Source organism: Oryx dammah, unplaced genomic scaffold (genome assembly GCF_014754425.2).
Source record: "Oryx dammah isolate SB20612 unplaced genomic scaffold, SCBI_Odam_1.1 HiC_scaffold_23, whole genome shotgun sequence".
Classification (NCBI taxonomy): Eukaryota; Metazoa; Chordata; class Mammalia; order Artiodactyla; family Bovidae; genus Oryx; species Oryx dammah.
Window position 1 is genome coordinate 102,065,983 of NW_024070207.1, and position 20,582 is coordinate 102,086,564.

At 36.5% G+C, this 20,582-nt stretch overlaps 1 protein-coding gene across 6 annotated transcripts in view; it reads left to right on the forward strand.

The window, feature by feature from the left end:
• The window catches only part of DMD (dystrophin), a 2,254,125-nt gene that overhangs the window by 892,288 nt on the left and 1,341,255 nt on the right, over positions 1-20,582 (forward strand). For all 6 annotated transcript variants that reach the window (XM_040266338.1, XM_040266336.1, XM_040266334.1 and 3 more), the window contains 3 exons: positions 12,740-12,850; positions 13,249-13,422; positions 17,808-17,963. In XM_040266338.1, coding sequence (XP_040122272.1) covers positions 12,740-12,850; positions 13,249-13,422; positions 17,808-17,963 — 441 coding nt within the window. The remainder of the gene's footprint in view (positions 1-12,739; positions 12,851-13,248; positions 13,423-17,807; positions 17,964-20,582) is intronic.

Genomic DNA, 20,582 nt, shown 5'->3' on the forward strand with positions numbered 1-20,582 from the left:
GATTAAGCTTATGATTTCCTTATGGAATAAAAAAGACTTTTATAGTGTAAATAGGCACATTTGATTGCCAGATGACTCAAAACAGTCTAACTTTACAGCCTACTTCACCAATTTATGAACTAGACAGCATAAACCCATATAGGGAAATTCATCCAGGAATAATGTAATAATGAAATGATTTAATCACAGAACAATAAAATGGAGCATGATTACAGATATTTGGACTCTGATATTAAACTCCACATTACCATAACACACATTTTCCTTTCTTTTTACCCAGCAATATAATGATAAACAGTGCAGTGAATTTTAAATCTGTTCTGACACTGAAATGCTGCCTATGTGTATTACTGTATAGAACTGATTACTCTCCAATATAAAATGGCTATTATTGTTATTTTGACATGTTTAATATTGTGGGAAATAATCACAAGCAAGAGTTGAAGAAGATGTGAAAAATTACATTTTTTTCCACGTCCCACATTTTAAAACTACAAACTAAAAAAATAAAAAAAATAAAACTGCAAACTATTCAAGATACTTTCAGTACATTTTATTTCTTTAATTTTGTGAGTATGTGTTGTATGTGGCCATTTCACCATCTTGAGGATGCCGTATCAAAATTTTTTTTTTTTTTAAAAATTACTCATCTAAATATTAAATTTCCCCATTTGTAGTCTTAAAATGACATCTAATATTTTTATTTCTGAAATATTTTCTTTGGAATCATTTTCTTTATCTGATGTGAGAAAAGCTTGAACAATTATCTGACATAAAGTTTCCTTTATTCCAGTAAATAGTTACAGCTTAATTTTGCTCACCATTTTCTGTCATTAATTTGATATATGAGAATGGTCTGATGAGGTAAATCATGATAAAAAGCCCTGTTCTCTGCTCAGTTAGTTGTAAAATGCTATATTGGAAATGTCATTAATGTTTGATTTTTAGTTTTATAACTTGCCCTTTACCATCTTTAATGGAAAAATGGCTATTTTCATTTCCATTGTTGTTTCTTGCTCTCAATATATAGTGCTAATTGTGAACATATTTCTGTATTATCAAATGTCTTATTTTTGTAATGCTATGATTATTTAATTTGCTTTATATTATTTCACTCTTTTTATGAAAAAATCTAGTGATCCTGAGAAGTATTAAGTTGAGAGTTCCTTTTAGAAAATAATGGGGGTTCCAAATCGGCATCATACATTGGCTACTTCCTTTCATTTTATTTCTTTTGGAAATTACTGATTTAATATGAGGCTAAGATGAGAGTTTCACATGATCAGTTATTTTCTTCAAACATTTACCATCCATACCCTGGTAGATGTGTATTTTAAGTAAACATGTAACTGAGATAGTACAGTCTTTAGACCTTTAGCAGATAATAGACATCTGGTAGCTACCTTTGGAAATCATTATTCTCTGGATGAAATTGTCATTTCCCAATATTTTCTTCTATATTACAAAAAGGTTTTTTTAATGTTATTTTTTTCATTGTCTGATTATAATATCAGAAAAAAATATCCATCTTTTTTAAAAGTAATTTGTAAATGGGAGATTGTCCACTTTGCATAGAAGTTTCCATAGTAATTATTTAAACAAATCACTGCAGAATCCCAGGGACGGGGGAGCCTGGTGGGCTGCCATCTATGGGGTCGCACAGAGTCGGACACGGCTGAAGCAACTTAGCAGCAGTAGCAGCAAAGTGGTAAAGCATTTTTAAATTATACAGTTTCAGAATATTAATCAGATGATGTTAAATAAAGAAGATGGTAAAAGATATCCTAAGTACAAACTAAAAATTAAGTATCAGTTGAAGGTAAGAATTGTGGAATTAATTTTTAAAGGTGCTAGCTAAATATAAGTATGGTACATGATTACAACCTTCCCAAAGTAGATCAATTAGAGAGATATATCTATTTTTATCTTATAATTTTAATAATGAAATAAATTGTCATCTCTAAATAAACATATTAAGTGCGTGAGAGTATATTTAGTACATGAGTATATGTTTACACTCACTAAGTACATGAGTAGGATTTCTCAAATTTACTTGTGTGATATATTTTGCCAAAAAAAGTCAGAAGAATATTTTGAACAAAGAATTATATTCCTCTTGGCTATTAACACATATTAATATATAAAATATTCTGAGAAGTTCTATAGTATTGTTATCCTTAGTTTATAAAATATATTTAGTCACTATGCTCTTATCATGCATAATACTTAATTGATGAAGAAATTTTGATCTCTAATCCTATTGGAATAACGCTACAGATATAAGAATTTTTCTAGGAATTCTACCTATAAATTATCATAAAATCTCAGTTTTATATGACATTCAGCCATCTTTTTTTTTCAGTTTCAATGGTTTTAGTAGTGGTGACCTTTCTAAGAGTACAGAAATTCATCCACTCAATAGTCTATGTTCATATAAATATGAACATTTCAAAGTCCATGTAATTTTTGCATTGAAACTTAAAAATTTGTGGATTTTTTTTCACAAGTTACATGGTCCTTCACATCCCCATTTGACAGATAAAAGTTAAGTTTTTGGTCATTTGTTTATAAGTCATTTTTGTCCTCATTGTTTTTAAACCATAACAACATTATGGATTGTTTGGAAAAATGTGAAGTTTATCACCGGAAGGCCTACGTTTCACTGATCACTAAAACTCTTTTGGCTTTTTTTTTTTTTTTGTAATGCAGTGCTGCTGGAGGCAGCTTTGAGGGGGTAGTCTTTAAGGGGAAAAAAAAACTTTATAAAAGAAAATCAAATTTTGTTAGAGAATAATTTTATTATTTTTGGCAAGTGACAATCCCAGTTGTGGATGTGACTAGTGATAGAAGCAAGGTCCGATGCTGTAAAGAGCAATATAGCATAGGAACCTGGAATGTCAGGTCCATGAATCAAGGGAAATTGGAAGTGGTCAAACAAGAGATGGCAAGAGTGAACATCAACATTCTAGGAATCAGCAAACTAAAATGGACTGGAATGGGTGAATTTAACTCAGATGACCATTATATCTACTACTGTGGGCAGGAATCCCTTAGAAGAAATGGAATAGCCATCATAGTCAACAAAAGAGTCTGAAATGCAGTACTTGGATGCAGTCTCCAAAATGACAGAATGATCTCTGTTCAATTTCAAGGCAAACCATTCAATATCACAGTAATCAAAGTCTATGCCCCAACCAGTAACGCTGAAGAAGACATACAAGACCTTCTAGAACTAACACCTAAAAAAGATGTCCTTTTCATTATAGGGGACTGGAATGCAAAAGTAGGAAGTCAAGAAACACCTGGAATAACAGGCAAATTTGGCCTTGGAGTACAGAAAGAATCAGGGCAAAGGCTAATAGAGTTTTGCCAAGAGAACGCACTGGTCATAGCAAACACCCTCTTCCAACAACACAAGAGAAGACTTTACACATGGACATTGGCAGATGGCCAACAATGAAATTAGATTGCTTATGTTCTTTGCAGCCAAAGATAGAGAAGCTCTATACAGTCAGCAAAAACAAGACTGGGAGCAGACTGTGGCTCAGATCATGAACTCCTTATTACCAAATTCAGACTTAAATTGAAGAAAATGGGGAAAACCACTAGACCATTCAGGTATGACCTAAATCAAATCCCTTATGATTATACAGTGGAAGTGAGAAATAGATTTAAGGGCCTAGATCTGATAGATAGAGTGCCTGAAGAACTATGGAATGAGGTTCGTGACATTGTACAGGAGACAGGGATCAAGACCATCCCCAAGGAAAAGAAATGAAAACAGTAAAATGGCTGTCTGAGGAGGCCTTATATATAGCTGTGAAAAGAATAGAAGCAAAAAGCGAAGGAGAAAAGGAAAGATATAACATCTGAATGCAGAGTTCCAAAGAATAGCAAGAAGACATAAGAAAGCCTTCCTCAGCGATCAATGCAAAGAAATAGAGGAAAAGAACAGAATGGGAAAGACTAGAGATCTCTTCAAGAAAATTAGAGATACCAAGGGAACATTTCATGCAAAGATGGGCTCAATATAGGACAGAAATGGTATGGACCTAACAGAAGCAGAAGATATTAAGAAGAGGTGGTAAGACTACACAGAAGAACTGTACAAAAAAGATCTTCACGACCCAGATAATCATGATGGTGTGATCACTAATCTAGAGCCAGACATCTTGGAATGGGAAGCCAATTGGGCCTTAGAAAGCATCACTACAAACAAAGCTGCTGCTGCTGCTGCTGCTGCTAAGTCTCTTCAGTCGTGTCCGACTCTGTGTGACACCAGAGACGGCAGCCCACCAGTCTCCCCAGTCCCTGGGATTCTCCAGGCAAGAACACTGGAGTGGGTTGCCATTTCCTTCTCCAGTGCATGAAAGTGAAAAGTCAAAGTGAAGTCGCTCAGTCGTGCCCAACTCTAGCGACCCCATGGACTGCAGCCCACCAGGCTCCTCTGTCCATGGGATTTTCCAGGCAAAAGTACGGGAGTGGGGTGCCATTGCCTTCTAGTGGAGGTGATGGAATTCCAGTGGAGCTATTTCAAATCCTGAAAGATGATGCTGTGAAAGTGCTGCACTCAGTATGCCAGCAAATTTGGAAAACTTAGCAGTGGCCACAGGACTGGAAAAGGTCAGTTTTCATTCCAATCCCAAAGAAAGGCAATGCCAAAGAATGCTCAAATGACCGCACAATTGCACTCATCTCACATGCTAGTAAAATAACGCTCAAAATTCTCCAAACCAGGCTTCAGCACTATGTGAACCATGAACTTCCAGATGTTCAAGCTGGTTTTCAAAAAGGCAGAGGAATAAGAGATCAAATTGCCAGCATCCGCTGGATCATCAAAAAAGCAGGAGAGTTCCAGAAAAACATCTATTTCTGCTTTATTGACTATGCCAAAGCCTTTGACTGTGTGGATCACAATAAACTGGAAAATTCTGAAAGAGATGGGAATATCAGACCACCTGACCTGCCTCTTGAGAAATCTGTATGCAGGCCAGGAAGCAACAGTTAGAACTGGACATGGAACAACAGACTGGTTCCAAATAGGAAAAGGAGTACATCAAAGCTGTATATTGTCACCCTGCTTATGTCACTTATATGCAAAGTACATCATGAGAAACGCTGCACTGGAGGAAGCACAAGCTGGAATCAAGATTGCTGGGAGAAATCTCAATAACCTCAGATATGCAGATGACACCACCCTTATAGCAGAAAGTGAAGAAGAACTAAAGAGCCTTTTGATGAAAGTGAAAGAGGAGAGTGAAAAAGTTGGCTTAAAGCTCAACATTCAGAAAACTAAGATCATGGCATCAGGTCCCATCACTTCATGGCAAATAGAGGAGGAAACAGTGTCAGACATTGTTTTTCTGGGCTCCAAAATCACTGCAGATGGTGAGTGCAGCCATGAAATTAAAAGACGCTTACTCCTTGGAAGGAAAGTTATGACCAACCTAGACAGCATATTAAAAGGCAGAGACATTACTTTGCCAACAAAGGTCCGTCTAGTCAAGGGTATGGTTTTTCCAGTAGTCATGTATGGATGTTGGACCATAAAGAAAGCTGAGCACTGAAGAATTGATGCTTTTGAACTGTTGTGTTGGAGAAGACTCTTGAGAGTCCCTTGGACTGCAAGGAGGTCCAACAAGTCCATGCTAAAGATCAGTCATGGGTGTTCATTTGAAGGACTGATGTTGAAGCTGAAACTCCAATACTTTGGCCACTGATGTGAAGAATTGACTCATTTGGAAAGACCCTGATGCTGGAAAAGATTGAGGACAGGAAGAGAAGGGGATGACAGAGGATGAGATAGTTGGATGTCATCACTGACTCAATGGATATGAGTTTGGTTAAACTCCAGGAGTTGGTGATAGACAGGAAGGCCTGCCATGCTGAGGTTCATGAGGTCGCAAAGAGTCAGACACGACTTAGCAACTAAACTGAACTGACCATCCCTGAAACTTAAGGTTCAGTAACTTTACATTAATTCCTCCTGTAAGTAGTAATTTTTACTCTACCCATATCCAGTTCTTCTGTGAAACTAAGTATAGACACTCTGCACCTTCCAAACTCAGTCTTTGCTAGCATGGTTCCCACAACCTGGAATGGGATCCTGTTTTCTTATTATCTTATCTACCCCTCTAAATTGGAGCAGGAAATGGTAAGCCCCTCCAGTATTCTTGCCAGGGAAGTACCATGGACAGAGGAGCCTGGCGGGCTATAATTCATGGGGTCGCAAAGAGTCAGACCCAACTTAGTGACAGAGCGTGCATGCACCCCTCTAAGAAACTTATCAGCCATATGGAAATTAAATATGCCAATTTCTTGAAATTTTTATCAGATTCTATAGTAGAAATGTATATGTGTCTTGTCCTTTATGGCATAGTTTGAGTTTTTGCTATTATATTGCACATATTTCTACTTTGTAATTAACTCATCTCTTTACATTCTGTTTCCCCAGAAATTCTTTAATAGGGTCAGTTGTTTTGTTCTCATTCTGTGGAATAAGATAGTAGATGAAGAATTTCCTTTTTGAATTGAATTGATAAGCTAAACAGTACAACTATATAAATAAGATTAAATGTTTTTTCTGATAAATGTCTATTTGAAGAATATTTTTATTTTTAAATCATAATTTAAGAGGCAGTGCAGTTGTTTAGAGGGCAGTTGAATTTGCTACCTTGGATAAGTCAACATTTTTACCCTCATATGTAAGTGTAGTTGAGGATAGTAAATACTTACCTTCATTTGATTAGGTAATCAAATGAATGTTTGAGAACTGTTCAGACATAAGGTCACACACATGTCTACTTTGGCAGTGATGATAATGATGGTTTTTCCTTCAGGACTCTTCTCTCACCCCTCTAGTATAAAAGGCTGATAGAATTATGTGTATATTTCTTTATTTCCTTTGCTATATACACCTTGAGTGCCAAATGGATTAATGAGTTAAAAACATATGGACAGATCCTGTTAAAGGTATAGAATTTGAACCCTCTGCTCTCTCTGAATATCTTTTTAATTTTCACTTCATCATTATCCTTTCATGATTTCCATAATGACTATTCACTTTCCTTTTGATTTCTCACCAACCCTCTTATCCTCAGAAGATATCAAGGGGCTCGTGTTCATAAATAAATGATATATGATGGCACAGAAAAGTCATGAACAGATATTTGTGCAGACAACTTGAGCAGAGATTTACTTATACAACTGCCTCTAATCTTATTACCAAAACCAATAGAGTTGTCTACTGCAGACGTGAGAAATTTCCCAGATGCTCTATGTACAGATCATGGCCATGCTTCATTGCTGGCTTGTCATTATGACCGTACGTTTAGAGATGAGAAAAGTTTATGCTCACCTTGATTTCCATGAGGCATTACTGTGTTCTTATGACCAACTCCCCTCCCTCAAAGGAGGCTCAAAAGTGTGTTGTGTTGACCAGGTGGCAAATCAGAGCCCTGAGATTTAAACCCAGCTTTATCTATGCTGATTCCCAGAGAGCATCAAGTAGGAAGCATTGCACTTTGCACTTCTCCACATCCAGAATCATCTTTAGGTGTTACCTTTGGCTTCTGAAAAAGTGCCACTCCTCTACCTGTCAATATTTTCCATTGATTATAGATTTTTGCCCTTCACTCCATTTTCTCTCATTTCCTCCAGGGGTTTTTGTAATACATTAACTTCATGCATGTTTTTTCTTTTCTTTTTTTTGTTTTAAAAGCTTCATCCAGTGGCTTCTTTTGCATGGCCTTAACACATGTTCAATTCTACTGTCCTACATTTCATGTGGAGAGAAGTCTTCAAAACTGATTTAAAATGTTTTTATAAGGGCTTTTCCTTGTCCTTAATCAGACTCCAGCCCTTGAAAGTTTGATTTCTACTTTCACCATCCACTGACTCTGTCCTAACTACAGTGCTCACTGACCAGCTAATATGCCCTTATTATTAATAGCACTTATTCTTATTTGATCTGTTTCAAAATTGACATTGTCCACCTCTCGCTCATTCTTAAATCTCTCACATACTTGATTTCAGTGGCAACCTCTCTCTTTCCTGGTTGTCCCTTTTCTCCTTCTCTTAGACTGTTGCTTATCTTTCTTCAGTGTTTCCCTTCTTCTCCCATCCCTTGAATTTCTCTCTTCTACATGGTAGTCTCCTGGCCCTCCGTTTCTACTTCCCTCTAATGGTTGAGTGCACTAAAATAAAGGCTGTTTGTACAGGTGCATGCAGCTGCTTTGAAAAGAAAGATACACACACATATGTAGCTCTATATGGTGGTTAACAAAACACAAATTCATATGAAAGGATTATAGAGTTTATGGAAGCATTCTCTCATTATGAGTTCTTTATTAATTAGAGTTATTAGTAGCAGTAAAACTATTATCTGTGATTCTGATCACTTTTAAAATTTAAACTTTAACTTCAGATTAAAAATACTATGATTTTTTTTCTTTTAATATATGAGGTTATTTAATACCTCATTCCCACCTGTATTTCTAGTTATATTTTGGGATGAGCATTAACAATCTGTGCATTATTTCAGTTCTGCTAACTCTTCATGTGGTTTAGTGCCCTGTCCACACCTCATCTTCCCTCATTCAAGAATGCTTTTGTTTTTAAAGCTTTCATCTCCTTGCATATCCAGTATACACTTTAGGACAGTTAAGTATAAGTAGCAACATTGAATTAACTAAAGCGTAAACAAAAATGAGGGAGGGAAGATGGTCATGGACATAGGAATGCCTCATGGATATCAAGAGTGAGCATGAAGTTTTTACGCAGGAAAGGATTAGAGCCTGTGTTTTGGTCACTTGTAACAGCAAATCATCAGTTTCTCTAATGGTTTGTGAATTGAGAAGGGTCAGCTGGATGGTTTCTCTTGGAATCTCTCATGTGATTGTTTTTATTTATGGGTGGGTACCATGGTGACTTGTAAGCTCAAATGGACTGAACATCCAATATGGCTCCCTCATGTCTAGAAGATGATGTTCCCTGTGAGGTGAAAGCTCTCCTGAGACTCTACAGAAACACTTCTCTACAGCCTCTCTGTGTGGCTTTGGCTTTTCAGAGCATGTCAGATGGGTTCCAAGAGGGAACCCACGGGTTCCTAAGAGTTGAGTGTTCCAAAAGGGGAGAAGCAAAAGTTGCTAGCCCAGTTAAGAGCTTTTCCCATAAATGGCAAATCATTATTTTTGCTTTGTTTTACCAGTCAAGGCTGTCATAAGGCTAACCTAGATTTAAAGAGGTGAAGAAATAAACTCTGCCTCTTAATGGGGGAATGGTAAGAGGAGCATATGGTATTGGCACTCTTGTTGCAGCCATCTTTGGCAGTTGCTGTCTACTTCAGCCCATGTTTGAAAGCCATCAGTATATTTGTTTATGTGTCTCTTTTTTTCTCTGTGTGGTCATGGGCCTTTGCTCTTCCTAAACTAACAGTGCAAACTAGGGACTTCATAAGCCCAGTCTCATATATAAGAAAGTTCCATGCACCCACAGAGCCTGACCAGACTTTCTTCTGTCAGTTCTGAGAGAGAACCTGATGGACCTAACTGGGCATAAGCATTCCTCATGCTATAATTACATGTCTTCAGTTCAGTTCAGTCGCTCAGTCATGTCCAGGAGTGGCCAATTATGTGACAGAGACATGGTTGTTAGTGACCCACCATTCTGAAGGGGTGAGCATTTTCCACCTAAGAAGTCAAGACCATAAACTCCCTAAAGCATCTGATGCCCCTAGTGATGCACTAATATGGACCCCTCGTTCCAAATAGGAAAAGGAGTCCGTCAAGGCTGTATATTGTCACCCTGCTTATTTAACTTCTATGCAGAGTACATCATGAGAAACACTGGACTGGAAGAAACACAAGCTGGAATCAAGATTGCTGGGAGAAATATCAATAACCTCAGATATGCAAATGACACCACCCTTATGGCAGAAAGTGAAGAGGAACTAAAGAGCCTCTTGATGAAAGTGAAAGAGGAGAGTGAAAAAGTGGGCTTAAAGCTCAACATTCAGAAAACGAAGATCATGGCATCTGGTTCCATCACTTCATGGGAAATAGATGGGGAAACAGTGGAAACAGTGTCAAACTTTATTTTTGGGGGGCTCCAAAGTCACTGCCATGAAATTAAAAGACACTTACTCCTTGGAAGAAAAGTTATGACCAACCTAGATAGCATATTCAAAAGCAGAGACATTACTTTTCCAACTAAGGTCCGTCTAGTCAAGGCTATGGTTTTTCCAGTAGTCATGTATGGATGTGAGAGTTGGACTGTGAAGAAGGCTGAGCACCAAAGAATTGATGCTTTTGAAGTGTGGTGTTGGAGAAGACTCTTGAGAGTCCCTTGGACTGCAAGGAGATCCAACCAGTCCATTCTAAAGGAGATCAGCCCTGGGATTTCTTTGGAAGGAGTGATGCTAAAGCTGAAACTCCAGTACTTTGGCCACCTCATGCAAAGAGTTGACTCATTGGAAAAGACTCTGATTCTGGGAGAGATTGGGGGCAGGAGGAGAAGGGGACGACAGAGGATGAGATGGCTGGATGGCATCACTGACTCAATGGACATGAATCTGAGTGAACTTCGGGTGTTGGTGATGGACAGGGAGGCCTGGCGTGCTGTGATTCATGGGGTCGCAGAGAGTCGGATACAACTGAGCGACTGAACTGACCCCAAATTCTTTGGTTCCTGGAGAATATGTGCATACTACTATTTCTTATGGAATGTCGTACTTCAACCACTGAAGATATTATATATAGTAAATATATATATAGATTTGCTTGAGTCTTTGCTCTACTTTAAACCAGAATTCTAATCACATAAGTAATTGGTACTTACTTTACCTTTATAATTGTTAGGATCAATATGCTAAGGATTAATATCAAGGTGTATCTGTACATTTATAACCTTGTATTCTGAAAAACTCTACCACTTAACCCATTTTCTTGGAATAATTCTTATTACTCATTTCAGGGCTGTAGTTTTCTTTGGTAACTGCTAAGCAAACTGGTGTTATTTTCCAGTAATATGTACTGCAATTGACTCCAAATGGTGTGAATTAGGTTATGCTAATATGCATTATACAAATTGTTGTGCGTGAAAATTTTATGGGTCCTGTGGTATAAGTTAATCATTTTCTTCTCTTATTTATGATAATCTGACAGTGACTTACATTTAAATTAGTATAATTTGACCAGTAGCTAATTTTTGCTGGATCTGATAGGAAGAAGTGAATGATTTTGTTGTTTTTGTCTCTGCACACTGCAGGATATGACCCACTCCTGTAACTGACTCAGAAGTGTATAGGTCAAATACAGACATTCTTTTAAATACAACTTGATCATACATGTCTTTTCTCATTTTAGAAAATCATAGAAATTTTTTGGTTATTTAAAGTCTAAAAATCAGTCTCTGTAGGAAGCTGTTAAATATGTATCAGAAAGCAAGGCAGTAGAGACATTTAGCTTCCCTTTCCTAGATGTTTGAAATTTAACTGAAATATAGCCTAGAATTTCTTAGTAAAGATCACTATTAAGGAATATTGTCCACATGCAACTTTCTCATTATGACTTATTGCTGCAACAGTTAGCTTTTTTTTTTTAATTAATAAAGGCTATCATCTTGTCTTTGGTCAGATTTGAATGTAAATTCAAAGGTAAAAGAATGTGATTTTCACATATTATATATAAGTAGATGCTTCCTAGGTGTGTCTGCTAGTAACTGTGCTTGTGATGATCACAGAAGTGGGCGGCTCAGATCACCTTCAGTGAAGCTCACAGCCCCCAACTCCAGCCCCTTCCGAATCCAACCCAGTTTTTGAGCTGAGACCACATTTTTTCTAGAAGAGCCCCAACCAGTGACTGAGCCTGAGATGAATGTAGGACTTGGCTGTCTCTGTTCGGTGTGGGGCTTTTCCAGGGCTCCTCACTGGATTCACATAAACCTTGTCAAATCTGCATCACGGTCTGAGGCTCTACCTGGGAGAGCATCCCGCCCCTTCAGTAATCTGCTCTGAAGCCTACCTCACTCCCTGAAAGATCCATCTGACACATGTGATATTGACACCTGCTTATGGAAATAATTCAGAAATTACAAGAAACTACGACAAGATGATAGATTCTTAAATTGTGAAAATGTATGTCATATGCAAAACAACCATATTTTGTTTTTAAAAAAAAGACATGGGACTGTGATAGTATTCTTTCATCCTGGAACTATTTCAGAGATTTGTATACAAGTCTGTATTTCCCTTAGCCAGGACTTTTGTGGCCAGTTAGACAATAACGACTTCTCTTCCAAGCCCTCCTTCTGTTCTTCTCTATCAAGTCCATGACCTTTTAACTTTTTCTTTTTAAACTTTGCTTTTCTTTTGTTGTTGTTGTTGAAGTATAATTGATTTACAGTGTTTCAGGAGTACAGAAAAATGATTCAGTAAAGCATGCTTTTCTTCAAAATAAATAGATACTTCCTACTAAAAATTATATCTGAAATAGCTGTTCATGAACATTGATTCAAAAGGATAAATAATTTATATTAATAATCCCAGTAGGAGATAACTAAGTCATTTCATTTTTCATAGTTTTTGGTAAGTAAAAAAAAAATCTGCTTATTGTCATGTTGTTAGGGGCTACATTGTAATAATGTTTTGAGAGAGTTTCTGAATTTCATTTTCTTGGAAAGTGACTTGTTCTTTGCAATAACTTGCAAAGCATGCTGACTTATAATGCTGTCCTCCCAACAGAAAATCCAATCTGATTTGACGAGTCATGAGATCAGTTTAGAAGAAATGAAGAAACATTACCAAGGAAAGGAAACTGCTCAACGGGTACTATCCCAAATTGAAGTGGCACAGGTACATATTATTCCATTAACTAAGGACCTTGTTTTAGTTGGATATTAAAATATTGTTTAGATTAGGTAACTTGCTTACTAGCAAATTGAGGTTAAGGGCATTATTTGAAAGCTACAAATGATATATAAATGATACATACTATTTTGAATTATACATTTTAAGGATAAAATAGGTTTAAAAATTGTCTTTTATTTAGTGTCACATTAAGAATGATTGCTGAATTCTCCCAAATGCATGTGTTCTTTGTGCTGGACAAATGGAAAAAGTGTTGCTTTAGTTTGTTTTTATTTCTATCCTTGTGTATCTTCCAGAATAAAGGAAAATACATTAACAAAAGTATGGCTGGTTATTGTTCGAAGGCAAAATAAAATCCATGTTTTCTTACACTGTCTTTACAGAAAAAAATGCAAGATGTTTCCATGAAATTTCGATTGTTCCAGAAGCCAGCCAATTTTGAGCAGCGTCTACAGGAAAGTAAGATGATTTTAGATGAAGTGAAGATGCACTTGCCTGCACTGGAAACAAAGAGTGTTGAACAGGAAGTAGTACAGTCACAGTTAAATCATTGTGTGGTATGTATTGCTGATGGCAAATATGCAGCAACCCCTTGACTTTCTTATTGGAATGAGGAGAACAGTATTTAGTATAAGAACAAAAATTTGCACAAGTGAATTGAGAGACAAGAACTATTATTGAAATAGTAGCTGCTTAATATCTCTGCTGAAAATGTCTTCTTTGAGTCTATAATTTTCCAAGGACTATCAGAATATCATCTTTGTTTAATTCTTACGGAACTTTGAAAATATTTTAAAATGGAAATCCTGAAAAAGAATATACTGGTCTGGAAACAGCAACAGTGAAAATATCTGCAATAGTAAAAATGATTCTAGAAATGAGTGCCGAGGAAGCAAAGCAATCCACACAAGTCATCTTTAATTCTCAGGTGAAGGTCACTCAGTCATGTCTGACTCGGGCTGCTCTGTCCATGGAATTCTCTAGGCAAGAATACTGGAGTGAGTAGCCTTTCCCTTCTCCAGATATCTTCCCAACCCAGGAATCAAACCCAGGTCTCCCACATTGCAGGCAGTTTCTTTACCATCTGAGCCACCAGGGAAGCCCAAGAAAACTGGAGTGGGTAGCCTATCCTTTCTCCAGGGTATCTTCCTGACCTAGGGATCGAACTGGGGTTTCCTGTATTGCAGGTGGATTCTTTACCAGCTGAGCTGCCAGGGAAGCCCTTAATTCTCAGGGCCACAGGTTCAGTGAGAGAATTTAAAGACAAACATCGAGTGCAAAGCAAAAGCAAGATTCCAAGCCAGACATGCTTACTCTGAATCCTAGTATCTTCATGTTTGGGAATGCATGTACACCCGTGGTGGATTCATGTCAACGTATGGCAAAACCAATACAGAATTGTAAAGTAAAAAAAATAAATTATATATATATAAAAAAAGCTCACCCTGGCCGCCGTGTGGAAAATGAGGAAAAAAATAAATAAATAAAGTCAGGCCTGGATATGTAATGAAATTCTGCCAGACAACAAAGACAGAATAAATAGGTATGGAAGATATAATTATCCTGTAGTGTAAATCTTCACTATAAGGATTTCGAGTAGTGTTCTTTGTTGCAGTTATTGAAAACTCACGAAGCCAGATGACTTCTCTGATAACATAGAGCTGAATTATGAGAGCATCTACTAGAGTAATACAAGTATTAATATAAATCTGTGTGTACTATGGAATGTCAAGGTAGAAATCCACATAGAAAACACTGAGTACTATTAACATTAAAGGGAAAAAGTTTATCTATTGAGTACTGTGTACTTAAAGTATTGTCTCTGCTTCTATTCCATAACATAAATGAAAAAGAAACCCTTAGGTACATTATCATCATATCATTATGAATGGAAAAATATGCTTTGTAAACAAGAATTTTCTTTGTGAAAAATTATGGAATAATTTTTATTTGGCAATATTGCTTAGTAAGGAAAGCTGCATTTTGCTGCTGCTGCTGCTAAGTCGCTTCAGTCGTGTCCAACTCTGTGTGACCCCATAGACAGCAGCCTACCAGGCTGCCCCTTCCCTGGGATTCTCCAGGCAAGAACACTGGAGTGGGTTGCCATTTCCTTTTCCAATGCATGAAAGTGGCATCATTATTATAAATATTCTTACCCCCAAAAGAAATTTTGAATATAGTTATATATATTAGAGGAATGGCAATCCACTCCAGTATTATTGCCTGGAGAATCCCAGGGACAGAGGAGCCTGGTGGGCTGCTGTCTATGGGGTCGCACAGAGTCAGACACGACTGATGTGACTTAGCAGCAGCAGCAGCATGTATATTAGATAAGTAACATTGAGAATACATGGGAATATATGTCATCTTATATTTTTTCAAAAAATTGAAAGCAAAATGACCTAAGTACATTATCATATGGCTAAATATATTCACAGAGGGCAAGCTGTTCATTCTTCTAGGAACAAGACTTTAATGGTACTTCATAAATCTTTTCTGCTAGTCATTATGAACTGGGGAAAAAAAAAAAAACAACGCTACCTACAGCCAGGTATTACTATGCCCTGACTCAGCTCAGTACAGAGGAAACAGATGAAAGTGTTTCCTCAGTCTGTTTCTCAGGTGATCCAAGCAAGTCACCTTTATTTCTCAGGTGAAAGTTGTTCAGTTGTGTCCGACTCTTTTGTGACGCCATGGACTTTAGCCTGAGGATCCTCTATCCATGGAATTCTTTGGGCAAGAATACTGGAGTGGATAGCCTTTCCCTTCTCAAGGGGATCTTCCCAACCCAGGGATCAAACCCAGGTCTCCCACACTGCAGGTGGATTCTTTATCATCTGTTTCTGCTTCTGGTTTAAATGTCAGGACCAATTCAGGTCATCCTTCGATAAGGATATATTTTCATTACAACTTTTTATTTTTCATTCTTAAGATGCTCAGTTCAGTTCAGTTGCTTAGTTGTGTTCAACTCTTTGTGACCCCATGAATTGCAGCACGCCAGGCCTCCCTGTCCATCACCAACTCCCGGAGTTCACTCAAACTCATGTCCATCGAGTCAGTGATGCCATCTAGCCATCTCATCCTCTGTCATCCCCTTCTCCTCCTGCCCCCAATCCCTCCCAGCATCAGGGTCTTTTCCAATGAGTCACCTCTTTGCATGCGGTGGCCAAAGTATTGGAGTTTCAGCTTTAGCATCATTCCTTCCAAAGAACACCCAGGACTGATCTTTAGAATGAACTGGTTGGATCTCCTTGCAGTCCAACGGACTCTCAAAAGTCTTCTCCAATACCACAATCATGGCCTTTGCTTTCAAGATTTTTGTTCTGTTAAAATCTTAAAAACATGAACACGAACACATGTAAAAACTTATTTCCCTTTATTAATGATAAATATTTTCTCTTTTGAATGAAGTGATGAAAATGGCTATCCGTACTGTGGCTCAGCTGGTAAAGAATCCACCTACAATGCGGGAAACCTGGGTTGGGAAGATCCCCTGGAGAAAGAAGGGAAAGGCTACCCACTCCAGTATTCTGGCCTAGAAAATTTCATGGAATATCTAATCCATGGGTTTGCAAAGAGTCGGACACGACTGAGCGACTTTCATTTTCATAAAAGTAAATCATTAAAATTTAAAGTTTTTTTTTTAACATTTAGAGTAGTCATTTGGAAATATCTCGGATTCCAGAACTCAAGAATTGAATCCCAGTGTGACAGTTAGTGATTTAAATGTTTACAAATACCCAGATATATTTATATTTCCTAAAAGAAGTAAATTAATTTTAAAAAATGAAAAGATCAGAAAGAACTCACAGGTATTAATAAAAGAATAATAACAACTTCAAGTGATCACCAAAGGGAGAATTAAGGTGAAAATAGTTTATGTTTGTAGCCTTAATGAATAGGATAATTGCTCAGCATTCACAAAATGCTTTAATTGATTTTAAACTGAAAAGGAAAAAAACCAAACTCAATTTCTATTCTAACTCCCAAATAACAATACTTGTAATACCTACTAGCAACTTTATTTCTTAGGGCCAATAAGTATTTGTTGTTCAGACTCACCACTGAACAACTTAATGTGACAATATATAATGTAAACTATTACATATGCCTGTATACATATACATGTGTACACATATGCATGCGTACATACACACATACATTCAAACATACATATCTTTCCAAGTAAAGTAACTACAAGGGAAAGCTATGACACTTGTTTAATGAGAATTTGTTACAGCAGTATACTGTTGTGAACCAAGATATGTGTTCTTTATAGTTGTGATTTACTTATTAGTTTTACATAATACTTTATATTAGCCTACATTTAATTGATCAGCTCCATTAAGAAAATAAATTTATATCATTTAATTAACATTTAAGATTATATTCTCTCCATTTATATGATTTAATATGTGTTAGAATTACACTCTGGCAATTCAAACATTTTAACCTGACTATACCGTAGCACCATGAGAACAGTATCTAGCTGGGCCACCGCTGATTCTCTGGTGACTCAAATACGGTCTAGTATAAGTAGGCATTCAGTAAACACCTGGGGAATGAGTAAATGAATTTTTCCCAAGTCACAGCTAGACTTATATAATTACAAAATTTAAAATAGAAGTCATATAGCTTTTAAAAATCATCTTTGTAAACATGGGATGAAGAATTAAATCCATGCATGATGTACCCTTACTTTGCTAAGAATAACTGCACAATATGCATGCCTGTGTATGTACATGTAATTACAACTAGAAGAATTAAATCAATAGAAATTTCAAAAGCTAGATATTGACCACAGCTGCAAAATGCTACTCTGTTAAAACTGAAACCATAAAATAGCAATTCAGGTGATCTCTACTCACCTTTTTTTTATTAATGATAGTATCAGTCAGACACTACTGCTTATTATTCTGTTTTGTTTTATGTTTTAACTTAGAACTTGTATAAAAGTCTGAGTGAAGTGAAGTCTGAAGTGGAAATGGTGATTAAAACTGGACGTCAAATTGTACAGAAGAAGCAGACGGAAAACCCTAAAGAGCTTGATGAAAGAGTAACGGCTTTGAAGTTGCATTATAATGAGCTGGGAGCAAAGGTGTGTGCTGAAATCATGAACACTGTGTACTTTCCACTTTCCTTATATATTGTAAAGCAAGAGTCAGTAATTATGTGCGATTGATATGTTAGAAAGTCTAAATCATTTACTTCCTACAGATAGATACATGTATACATGGATACATATATATATAGACATATATACATACATAGAGATATATTCCCATGTGTGATTCTTATTAAGAAACAATAATTAGTGAGTCTCTACATTCCAGACCATATTTAAAAAATACATAAAACTCAGAGACATTTTTATTGGTCAATCAGATAGTTCTGAAAGAGTTCCATTGTTCTAAACTTGTCCATTCTTTTCATTGCATATATTTACTTGAGATGACTGAAAGGCTGGTAATTTTATAAACTAAGATGCTTACTTATATTTAGGTACAATGGAATTGATACATTCTACATAGAAGCAGCTTTACTGAGACCAGTGGGGAGAAAAGAGTCTATTAATATTTTTACAGCTCAGGTTCCCAATTTTATTTAATATAACAACATCAATGAGAAAACTGTCACTTCATCTTAGACACAAATGTAAATGCTTGCCCACATTTGAGAACTAGCCATGCAGAGGCAGAATTGTAATATTGTACCCTGAAAGTAGATTGAAGGTTATGACCTAAAGCTATGAATTGCAAATTACTTATCACTGAGAGAAAGTGAATTTTAGATTCAAATGAAAATCTGAAAATAACGATTCTTATTAGTTGACAATCTGAAACTATAAACACTGGTCACTTCCCACTTTCCTTATATATTATAAACCAAGAGTCAGTAATTATGTACAATTGATATCTTTAAAAGTCTAAATTATTTATTTTAAAAACCTTCTAATTTATATTTCACATATTTTGAAAGAGCCTGCTTTTTCAAGTATAAATTATTGCATGGGCCTTTTCTTTGCCTTGAAGAATTTGCACAAGTTCTTTGCAAGAGTAAATTTAACATGTTGCTGCTACTGCTGCTAAGTCGCTTCAGTCGTGTCCAACTCTGTGTGACCCCATAGACGGCAGCCCACCTGGCTCCCCCGTCTCTAGGATTCTCCAGGCAAGAGCACTGGAGTGGGTTGCCATTTCCTTCTCCAATGCAGAAAAGTGAAAAGTGAAAGTGAAGTCGCTCAGTCATGCCCGACTCTTAGCGACCCCATGGACTGCAGCCTACCAGGCTCCTCCATCCATGGGATTTTCCAGGCAAGAGTACTGAAGTGGGGTGCCATTGCCTTCTCCAAAATTTAACATAAATAATGTAGAATAAATAACTTAGAATTTAGAACAGTAAAAATGACATTAGAAGACTATTAGTGCCCTGAGTTGATTATTATTAAGGAGTGAATGGTTCTTCTGAGGATATAAAGATCTATTTATTCCTGAAAATACATATTTGAAAGTGTATGTTTATCTACCCATTTGGCACTAAGTAATATCATTAAAGCAAAATGAACTATTACTAAGAAATCATACTTAGTTTTCAAAACATGACAGAACACTGCAAAAAATATAGGGCAGGCATTTATTTTTGAAATAAAGATTTAGAAACATTAGTGTAAAGGGAATATGTATACATATCATATTACAGAAAATGGCAAAGTCACATATTCCCTTTCTGAGAAAAAAATTGTCCATATTTAAATCTTCCAAGCACCTTCAGCAGTGATGGTTTTGTTTTATGAAAACAAAGGAAATGGGATATCTTAATATATTATCCTTTTATATAAATATACAAGCCATTCTACTTTAATCATCTTCAGATTTTATATCATTTTTACTTGCCTCAGTTCAGTCTATATATATTAATTTTTGTGTTAATCAGCTTAGGCTACCATGACAAAATACCATAAAGTAGGTGGCTTAAACAAGACTATTTTGTTTCTCACAGTTCTGGAGGCTAAGAAGTTCAAGATCAAGGTGTCAGTCTAGTAAGGACCCTCATCCTGGCTTGCAGAAAGCCACTTTCTTACTGTGTTCTTACACAATGGAGAGGGAGGGACAGTAGGAGGGCTGGGGGGAGGAAAGAAGAGGATGAGAGGGATGGAAAGAGTGGGAGGGATAACTTTTCCTTCCTCTGCTAGTAGGGCCATAATCCAATCTGATTAGGGTCACATCCTTATGACTTCATTTAACCTTAATTACTTTCTAAACACCCTATATTCAGATACAGGTCACACGCGGGCTTAGGTTTCAACTTACCGATTTGCAGGAATTTCAGTTCCATCCATGACCCTTTTCTTAAATCAGTTTTACTAGTTTGATTAATATTACCAACTTAGCTTAATTGTTCATTGACTAAAAATCAAAGAGTTTCTTATCTAAATCTATTTCATTTCATCAAGAGCTATTACACCTAGCAACATAGATATAATAATACTTACAGTTCCTTATATGGCCCCTGTATACTTTAAATTATATGACAATATACATAAATAGCAGTACTCATTGCAACCTCAAATGCTCATTCTCAAAGTCTCAATATTATGTCAGCCTCAGGTACATGTTTAAGTGTTTAAGAAACAGTGATGGGTGAAAGTTTCTACTGCAGGTGGCACTATTTTAAATGAATCATTTCTCCACCAAAAAAAGAAAAAGTATAAAACTCAATT